General features: G+C 34.7%; 1 protein-coding gene across 1 annotated transcript; it reads left to right on the top strand.

Annotated features, from left to right (window-relative positions):
* Positions 1-575: 575 nt before the first annotated feature.
* On the top strand, positions 576-908 carry LOC131651331 (uncharacterized). Its single transcript, XM_058920995.1, has one exon. The coding sequence runs from the start codon at positions 576-578 to the stop codon at positions 906-908; it is 333 nt and encodes a 110-aa protein (XP_058776978.1).
* The last annotated feature ends 9989 nt before the right edge of the window (positions 909-10897 follow it).

The raw sequence follows: 10897 nt of genomic DNA on the forward strand, positions 1-10897 counted from the left end.
GTTGGACGTAGCTTTACTTATGCCCGTTAGACGGGCAAGGGTGAAGTCCCCCGAGACGAGGAACGTGGCCGAGCCTTCCCTTGGTCTAAGAAGGGTTTGGGCCTTTCACTATGATTGGACCAGGCGTCGGTCCGGTCCAAAACACAATCAAACAAATATTATTTAATATTATATAATTTTTTTTTTATTTTCAAATAAATTAATTTTTTTTATTAAAGATATCGGTACTTAATCAAATCTCATGGTTATTAAAGAATTTACTTTAATTTTTTTCTTTCAATTTTGCTTGAACAAATACTCAATGCCCAATTTAATTATGCTTGAACAAATACTCAATACCCAAAAAAAAACATTAAGCAAAAAAATGTAAACATACCACAAAAGCAGTTGCGTTATAGTGCAAGAAAGTTTTGTAAACCGTAAACGTGCTTCCACGCCACTTCTTCTATACAATTAGTGCCACACCACCCAACCATATAACTTCTCACTCTCTTCCGACAACACTTGTTCCTATAAATTGTTTTTGTTCTTGTTAATCCGGTTTTATATTTTTAATGATAATTCACTCATAATTCATGTCTAGACTCATTTGCTTCCATTCAATTTTCCAGCGAGTGGGGTCCACGCTTCCTTATGCCACCACTTGGACGGTTCTTTTAATTCTTACTGCCGTGTTGGCGTCGTTGGCACCCGGCGTGGCTTTTATGTTTGCCGTGTCACAATTTTCGAAGCCTTGTCACCATCATGAGTTTGTGAGGATTCCGTTTGATTCTCCGACGGAGATGGTTTGCTTGCCGGGACATGCGGTGGTTAGCGTCTCGCAGTTTGATTTCTTCTTGCCTACTTTGTTTGCTGCTTTGGTTGTTTCTGCTTCAACTCTTCTGCTTCGTTCTGTGCTCTCTACATGATGTACATTTATTTGTTTGCGAGTATTTTAGAGACTAGAGTTCCACTGAGAAATTAGTAAAGTTTGATTAAAGATTGATTGATAGTTTTATACTTAGTTTGAATTTTGTATGCATGATTGTATTGAATTTATTCAGGTATACTCTTGTCCTGCCAATTTAAGTTCACATATGAAACTACAAAAGCTTTCAATACAAATTATAATTTCTCATCACCGATAATCCTACCATTCTTGGCATTTGCGGTAACTAGGAATAGTCTTCCCGTAATCAATAATAATTGTTGTATGAAAATGAGGAATTAACGAGAGTTTTACAAAATTCTTGGAAGATAAATTTACATAATTGAAATGAGAGAGAATAATAAATATTTTAAAATATAATATGAAAAACTAGTAATATACCCGTGCATTCGCACATGTAAAAATTATTTAGTAGTGTAAAATTATACTGTAAATTGAGAGTTATGTTTATTATATTTAATTGCAAATTGAAAATAAGAATTTTGTGTCTCAAATAAAGACAATTGTTAATTAAAAAAAAAGTGTTTTGCTGATAATGCCCCGTGAGAAAAATAAAATTTTTGACATTCGAAAATAAAGACAAATGTTTATTAAAATAAAATATGTATTTTGTTGATAGTGGCCCGTGAAAAATAGAAAGTATTTTAACATTTCAAAATATAAATTTTGTGTCACAAATAAAGACAAATGTATGATTGTGTTTCTTGGGGTTTTCTTAGATATGTTATGGTGCGTATGAGTTTTGGTTCTAAGTGGTTATCTTGGATGGAAGGAACAGTGTTTTCTAGTTCTATTTCCATTTTGATTAATGGCTCACCGACGGTGGAGTTTGAGGCTTCAAGAGGATTACGCCAAGGGTATCCTCTTTCTCCGTTTCTTTTCTTGTTAGTTGCAGAAGGTTTAGCAGGTATGATGCGTAATGCGGTTTCTGATGGTTCTTTTAAGGGCTTTCAGGTGTCTTCTGATATTTCCTTTGAGATGCTTCAATTTGCGGATGACATAGTTCTTATTTGTGATGGTTCGAAGGAGAATTTGTGGTGTGTTAAAGTGTTGTTGCATGGGTTTGAATTGATTTCGGCGTTGTGTATTAATTTGAACAAAAGCAAGATCTATGGTGTGCAGGTGGAAGAACATGTTCTCTTAGCAGCTTCATTGTTTCTGGGGTGTCAAGTTGGAAAGCTCCCTTTTGTCTTCTTAGGTATCCCGGTTGGTGGTAATCATCGGCGAAAGTATTTTTGGTCTTTTTTATTCTCTAAGTTAAAAAAGAGGTTGGGTGGTTGGAATGGGAAACATCTTTCGTTAGGTGGTAAAGTCTCTTTACTCAATTTGGTTCTTAATAGTATTCCTATCTTCATGCTTTCTTTTTATAAAGCTCCTAAATGTGTTCTTGATGAGATAGTCAAAATTCAACGGGACTTTTTATGGGGAAAAAGGAGGGAGTTCGGAATGTGTGTTGGGTTAGTTGGGAGAAGATTTGTCGGCCGCGTAAGGAAGGTGGGTTAGGAGTGAGGAATATCGAGATTTTTAATCTTTCTTTGATGAGTAAATGGGGATGGAGATTTTTATCGGACAGAGAGTCGGTTTGGTTCAAATTTTTGGAGTTTAGGTATGGTGAGGGTATGGAGGCTCTTTGCGGAATAATTCCCAATAGGATCTTATTGAAAGCGTCGCTTTGGTGGAGGGATGTTCGTAATGTTTACGGGTTTGAAGTTAACGATAGACCTTGGTTTTCGGATTGTATCTCTTGGAGATTAGGGGATGGAGAATCTATTCATTTTTGGGATCATGTTTGGATGGACCCTACGCCTTTTAAGGTGCTGTTTCCTCACCTTTACAGTTTGTGTTCTCCTTCTAATCCTATATCTTCTTATTCTTCTTATGTATCTTTTGTTACCAATATGGGTGTTTGGGTGGATAATGTGTGGCGGTGGAATTTGGGGTTAATGGATGATTCTTTAGAGGAGGAGGTAGCTTGTGATCGGAATGACTTGTTGTCTATCTTGGAGGGGGTTTCGCCGACTCCGGGGGTGAAGTACAAGTGGATTTGGTGGAAGCATGTTGATGGGTTTTCGGTTGAAAATAGTTTCCGATGGATTTATGCTTTAAGATGTCCGAATGTGGTTTTGGATGATGCAAGTATTTTTGAATTAAATTGTTTATGGAAAGCTAGTGTTCCTAGTAAGGTAAAGGTGTTTGGTTGGAGATTTGTGGTTAATGCTCTTCCTACACGTATGGCGCTTTGCTTTCGGGGTATGGATAAGATTATCATCAACAAATTATGTCCTTTGTGTGGTTTAGAGGAGGAACCGATGAGTCATCTTTTTTTGGTTGTATGCACACGAGAAATATTTGGAAGGAGGTGTTGGCTTGGTTGGGCTCGAGCATGGAGGAGGATGGAAGGGTGATGCTTGGTTTGCAAGGGGCGGATTTAGGGCTTAAGGTGGTGGAATACATACGTCTTTTTTGTGTGGGGTTGTAAAACCTTCCTTCGTTGCTTTCTTTTGGCTTTTGGTTTGTTGGTGCATTCGGTTGGGTAGAAATAAGGTGGTTTTCAAAAATTGTGTTTTGGAATCCTACCGAAATTTTGACTGTTATTAAGAATTTTGATTGGGATTGGTTCTCTATTCTTGCTAGAGGTAGGGGAAATAGCACGAAAGAGGTTTGGCTTGTCAATCCTTGTGTGTATGTTGGTGTGTAGATTAGCTCTTTATTGGCTTTCCATATAGGTTGCCTTGTCTCGTTTCGTTTCTTTTGTATTGGGTTGCACCCCTTGTGCGTTTAATACAAGTGCTTATCGGAAAAAAATTAAAATAAAATAGGTCTGAGAAAAAGAAAAGTAGTTTTTAGTGAAGTGGTTTTAGTGAAGAGAGAGAGAGAGATAAAAGCTATTTAGAAGTTATTTAGAAGTGAAGTGGAAGAGTGTTGAAATGAGATGGTGGTGTATATCAACGATGGTTTTAGTGAAAAGAAAATATATGTTGTGAAAATTATTGGATTGTCCATTGGTTTATTACATGTGGCAGCATGAGAAATGATATGAAAGTTAGAAAAATAGGTTGATTATGAATAGACCATTTTAACCTTTATGCTTTGTAAGTTTTAAAACTAAAAAGGGCATTTTAGGAAGTATGGTGGTATCTTCTATTAATGGCTAGATAGTTGATATCATTATTTATTCATTGGAATTATAAAGCGACTAATATTTAAATACAATTTTTTTTCCAAAACGACTTATAATAAAAAACAGGGGGGGGGGGGAGTACAAATCAACAAGGAGAAACAAATGACTGATTAAAACAGATTTTTCCATATTTTCATCGATTTTATAATTGAATGGTCTACTAAACTCAAATGTAATGCTATTCGACTTCAATTTATATGTGTTAAGCTTTTACTATAATAATAGTGTAAAAGTATAACTTAAAACAATGAGTTAGGAAGAGAAAGAAAAAGTGTCTCGATATTGTCATAAATAAGTAAGTAGCAAGAATGTGGACGGAAGACACCGAATCTGTGGGGACGGTGTAACGCCCCGAATTTAATTAATTATTTAATTAAATTTATCGAGGATTTATTCATTGGAATTAGTTGAAGTCGAGGTTTATCGGTATTATTCTACAAACGTAATGGATTAATATGTTGATTTGAGCAGTTACGTTATGGTCAGATTAATAAGTCGGATTAGTCAGAGATGTACAATTGCGAGTTAGTATTGTTAAAGTTATGGATCGATGGTAAATATGGAATATTATTGGAAATAATATTCGGTTATGTTGTGTGGTTATTTATTTATGTGTGTTATTCGGATTAATTGAGTAATTAAAGAGATGTTATGAATTGGGCCTAAGTGGAAAGAATATAACACAATGGATGGATTATAGGTTAAGCCTATTAGTGAGAAAAGATAGTAAGAGTTAGGGTTTTAGAGATTAAACCTCATAACTCATTTTGTGGAAAAAGAAGAGAAAGAAGAGAAAGAAGAAGAGAAAGAAGAGAAAGAAGGGGAGAAAGAAGAGAAAGCTATGGCACGAAGAGGAAGAGCTCCATTGAAGGAAGTGAAGCTTTTGCTAAGGTAAGGGTGAAGTTCTTACTCTCTTAGGGTTGGCATGATGATGGGTATGGTAGAGATTAGGTTTCATAATTGAAATTCATGATTGTGTTGCAATGTTGATGAATGTGGAATTGATAATGTTGTGTATGCTTTCTATTCTTTGCAATTTCATGGAAACATAGAAAAGTTAGGGTTTACGAACAAATGCATGAATTGATGATTTGAAATGTGTTTAATGGATGTTTAATGATGTTATGATGTTAGAAGATCCATAATATGTGTTGTATTTGTGTTTATAACATGTATTCTATTGTTGTTCATGATGGTTGGTGTTTTCAGCTTGATTTGGGTTGAGTTTAGGGGTTTTGGAATGAAATTCGCATGCTGTTTTCTGAGATTTGGGATTTTATGAAATTTCTAGTTCGCGCCGCGAACTATTGTTCGAGCCGCGAACTGCTTGGCAGAAACTTAGGAATATTTGATTCACTCAGTTCGCGCCGCGAACTTTGTTGGCGCCGCGAACCCTGTTTTGCAGAACTTCTTCTAAACTTTGAAATGATGTAACTTTTGATCCGTAACTCCGTTTTAGGCGCCGTTCGAAGCGTTGGAAAGCTAACGCAATGAACTATACCATGATGCAATAAAATGATCCATATGATATAGTTTCCTATTATGTTTATTAGGATTAAGTGATGAACTATCTCGTGTTAACATATGAAGTATGCTCTTTGCGATGAATTGACATAACTGTGTTGTAGTATAACTTGATGTATGTTTTCTTATGATGATACAATGTTATTGAGATGATGATAAGTACCTTCCTTATGATGAATGAGATAATGATGTATGTGATGATATGCATGATTAATAAAGATGTTGTATGCCATATGCGATTAATTGTGCGTATTTGATATGTATGAGTCGACAATGATGCTATGCGATGACTTAACAATATATATGAAATTGAATATAACGTATTATGATGATTAATTGAATTAAGGAATATGATGAATGTGTTGATGTTTGTTGTTGTTGTTGTGCAATATGATGAATCGTTGATGTTTGTTATAATATGATGAATTTGTGGTTGTTGTTAACATGATGAATTTGTTGTCGTTGTCGCTAGTATGTGGAAATTGTTGTTGTTATCGTAGAACCTATGGTCAATGTTGATAAGTTGTATTGTGATGTATTTTGAGGTGAATTATTGTTGTATGATGATGCAACATAGTGACGTGATTGAGAAGTGATGCATTCTTATGAATGATGATGATTTTGTTGTTGTGGAAGTTCGACATTATATTGATAATGTTCGATGGTGATTTAGACGATGTTGTGACGTATTAATTATGTGTGTTGTGTTTGTGTGGATGTTACATTTATTGAGTCACATCCATTGCATAAAGAGACGGTGGCCTTAATGGCAAAAGCGACGGTGGCCTTGATGGCAAATAGCGACGGTGTGCCCAATGGCAAATTTTGAGACGGTGGGAGTTTTACTCTAAATGGTACCACATGCATTTGCATAAGTCGAGTCACATGTGAATTGCATTTGAGTCTTATATGATTATGTTTGTGGTGATGTGTTGACTTGATGATGAGATATTTATCGTGATGTGTTGGAATCTTACTTGTGAATTGCATATATTGTCATGGTTGATTGTTGACATTGTTGCCATTTCATAAGTTGATTATGTTATTTGAATTGTTGAGTCAATGATCTGTTGTTGTGACATGATGATAGAATAATTGTGAATTTGAATATGTTGTCTTAACTGATTAATGATATTGTTTCCGTTTTGAAAGTTGTATTATATTGATAAGTTGTTTTGCGATGAAAGTCGTTGTAAGATGTTATGCGATGCGAAGTGGTGAAATTATGTATGATCTATATCTCCTATATTATTTATCATGCATTCCTTTATATTGTAAGATATCTCACCCCTTTGCTGATATTTCCCCTACCATGGAAAATGGGCAGGTACTCAAGATTAGTCGTGGATGTTCGAGGTTATTGATGTGAAGTCTTGATGTTGCTTTATGGCAAGTCGAGTCGGTGTCCATTGCTCTGATACGTAGCACTCGGGGGGATTAGTCGTTATTACTTGATTATTGTATTCTATGATGATATATGTGTTAAGTTGAATAATAAAGATGTTTATAAGTTTAAGTTGTAAGTGGTGAATGAAGTTTTGTTTCCGAATGCTATGTATCTTTGTTGATTACAATTTGAGCATGTTTGTTTGTTTAAGTCGAATTGTGACATCCCATCTTTGATGAATATTTTTAAATGCACTCTGATTTCCGATTATATTTGCGGGGTAGATTTGGGGTGTTTCAGACGGTCTAACAAGGGGACGGAAAATGAGTCTATAGAGCATTGGCCTTGATTCACTCAATTAGCATGTATTGGGGTTGGTTGTTTCTTTTTGGAAATTCGAGTAACCCTTGGAGGTATTTAAGGGAATTAAGAAATATTTCTAACACATTGAACTTGTGTGATTCATATATAGAGATTTGGAGAGATTAAGAAACACTTAGGGTGAAAAGTAGAGTTTGTTCTTGGAAATTTGAGTGACTATTTTCTAGTATCTCTTTTGTAACCTCTTAAAACAATTCTTGAAAGTATAGTGAATTAGAGATATTCCCTCTCCTTTATAGTAGATCGATTTGATAAAATTAGGTAAACATTTTTTTTTTGTATATTTTATTGTCTTTTATCTTCTTGCATGTTGTGGATTTTCATTACTATTGTCAAATTATTGTGTTGCTTGTGGTCATTTATTTTGATTGTTCTTGTTGTCCCACACATCAAATTTTTTGATTTGCTTGAAGCTATCAACAAATTTAATAGATTTGTTAGAGTTTTCACAATAAGTGACAATCACCGTAAGAGAACGAGATTATGTTCGCAAGTGAACACCATGAGCTCAAAATGGCAGATCAAAGATTTTTAGGAGACAATAATTTTTTTATTGTGGAAAGTGAATATGCAATTAATCTTAGCTTAAGAGAAGTGTATTGAAACATTTAAGGGATATGCATCGATGTCTGCACGCCTAAAACAAGCAGAGAAGATTGAGATGATGGATAAGTCCAGGAGTGTCATTATCTTGAGTCTCAGGATAAAAATCTAAGGGAAGTTGTCAAGGAAAAACTACACTCTTGATGTGGGTAAAACTTGAATCATTATCTATGGCCAAGTCTTTGTATCACATGTTGTGCTTAAAACAACAACTCTACTGATTCCAAATGATAGAGAACAAATCCATAATGGAGCAGTTGACAAAAAATTTCACAAGATCATTGATGATCTGGAGAGTATTGAGGTGAAGATTGTTGATGAGGACAAGTCTCTAGTCTTGTTAAACTCGTTACCCAGATCCTTTGAGCACTTTAAGGATGTCCTTATTTATAATAAGGAATGTACTATTGCTTTGGATGAAGTCCAAACAATTATAAGATCCAAGAAATTTCCAAAGGTAAAAGATTTGACGATTGATGATAGTGGTGAAGGATTTAGTATCTCAAGAAGAGAAAATGAGCTTATAGAGATGTCAAAACCAAAGAGGTTTGACAATTCAAGATTAAAATACTTCACTTGTCAGAAAATCTGTAATTCATGAGGATTTGTCTTAAGAGAAGGGTTAAGATGATTCTGTTTATTTTATAGTTTCCTTCGATGGGGATAATTATAAGAGTGCTCTTGTGCTAGTGGTGTTGAGTTTGAATATTGAAGAGAGTTGGGTTATGGACTCAGCTCACTCTTATCATATGTGTAAAAACATGAATATTTTGAGACTTTGAAGTTAGAGGACAATGGAGTAATTCGCCTTGGTGACAATAAGGCTTGTAAGTTCATGGTATTGGTACAGTCAAAATTAAAATATTTGATGATTGTGAGTTTCTTCTTCACACTGTGAGGTAAGTTTCATAGCTTAGACACAATTTGTTATCTATAAGTATGTTTGATGATCTAGGCTATTGCATTAGAGTTGAACACGGGGTGTTGAAAATTTTGTATGGGGGAGCAATAATGACTAAAAGGTATAAAATATGTGGGTCATATATTTTAAAAGGTTCTAATGTTGTTTTTCATTCATCAACAAATAGTGAAAATGTTAATGACAAGAAAAACTATGGGATTTGAGGTCAAAGTACGATAGATGCGTAGAGGTTATTTTAAATAACTTTAATGGGTTTTACATAAGACAAGGGATAAAAATACATTTGAAAATTGAGTTTTCATTGAGTTTTTAGAGTAAGGCTGGTGCCAAAGAAACTTACCTTGTCGGTAGATGTTCACTTATAAGAGCAAACCTATAAACACTTATGGAAGTTTAGAGTAGGAAAACTATAACTTACTTTGTTTTGAGGATCGTCCAAGTTTTTCATATTGCATAAATCAAGCTTATCCAACTTGATGGTAAAGTTGTGAATTGTGTTTTCAATCGCTATCCAGAAGGCGGTAAGGGTTATGAGCTATGGAAACTATGGCAGAGAAAACTCAGTTTGAGGCAGAGGTTCACACTAAGGATACTAGTAGTATTTAGTGAACGATGAAAAATTCATATGATTAACATTTTTATCTTGATAAGATAAGGTGGGAAATTGTACCATCTCAAAGGCATAAAGTATGCTGGCTGTGGGTGTTATGATTTGAATGTGGCTGAATGGTTGAAAAACTAAAAAATGGAACCCTATAGAGAGGAATTCAGTAGTAGGTAAAGTCAATTATGATTGGAATGCTTATGGTCTTGTTAGATTATATAAGCATGAATTGAAATTGATCAAAGTTGTTGAATGATGATTAAAATTGAAGAGAAAAGAAAGGTGGTTGATTAAATTGACTTCACCATAGTTTAAAGTCGAGGTGGAGAATTGTATAAATATGCCTTAAAAACCTTGAGTGACAAAGAGAAAGAAAACATGTTTCGTTTTTTCTTAAAACCAAAAAGACAAAAATCTGCAAGAATGTCGATAAAAGGCGCCACATCTGTGAAGGCAGTCCAAAAGGTGGTTGTTGACGGCGGCGGCCGACTAGAAGTCAAAGGGCAAAGTTTTGAAGGCTCATGAGTTGCAGTGTGTCATACCCTGATCACTAGCATGCCACTCTCCTATCCTCCCAGTCCTTGGGTTTATCTTTTGTGGGAGGTCACCAAGCACCTTTGTGTTTCTTTTTGCATCTTTATTTGACTTATGTTTTATTATCTAACTCTGCTAACCTTTATTCAAAATACAAAAACATGGTTGTAGCTTTCCCTTTATTATTGTGCAAGGTAGGATTGACAATAAAAGAGAAAGAAATTTGTCTAATGCCTAAAGGGTCTTGTTTCATTTTCAAAGATGGTTATAGACTTAAATTAACTTGGTTTGTGGTGAAGGTTTTCGCAAAGATCAAGCATGGTTTCCAAATTAGGGTTTTGATCCTCAAAGTCAAAGTTGTGGTTAACTCTTCGTCCAATGGAATTTTATTCAAAGCATGACCTATAATCTTTGGCCAAACCCGTGTCAAGCTTCATTCAATTTCATTTGATCAAGATAAGGTCAAGGATTATGCATATTTTCACAAGTGATTCTAGTTTGATTCATGGTTTATTTCCATGCCATTTTCATTCATCTTTTCAATCTCATACTTTGTTGAAGGCATCTTCTCCATGCTCACCGCTTCAATTTGTTATGAAAACTATGCCAAGAACAGAGTATAATAGGGAACACAATAGGAAAGCAAGAAGGACAATAAGGATTGGATATAACTGTTATTCTTTACTTTCTCTTTCAATCAAGATTACAAGTTACAAGAATAATAAATAACCCTCTCACCCTAAATTAGGATTTGCTGTATGCAATGATGAGAGACTAGTATGCTATTTATAATAAACCTAACATATTAAACTAATGAGCTTTTTCAAAAATAC

The sequence above is a fragment of the Vicia villosa genome, linkage group LG2 (genome assembly GCF_029867415.1).
Source record: "Vicia villosa cultivar HV-30 ecotype Madison, WI linkage group LG2, Vvil1.0, whole genome shotgun sequence".
Classification (NCBI taxonomy): Eukaryota; Viridiplantae; Streptophyta; class Magnoliopsida; order Fabales; family Fabaceae; genus Vicia; species Vicia villosa.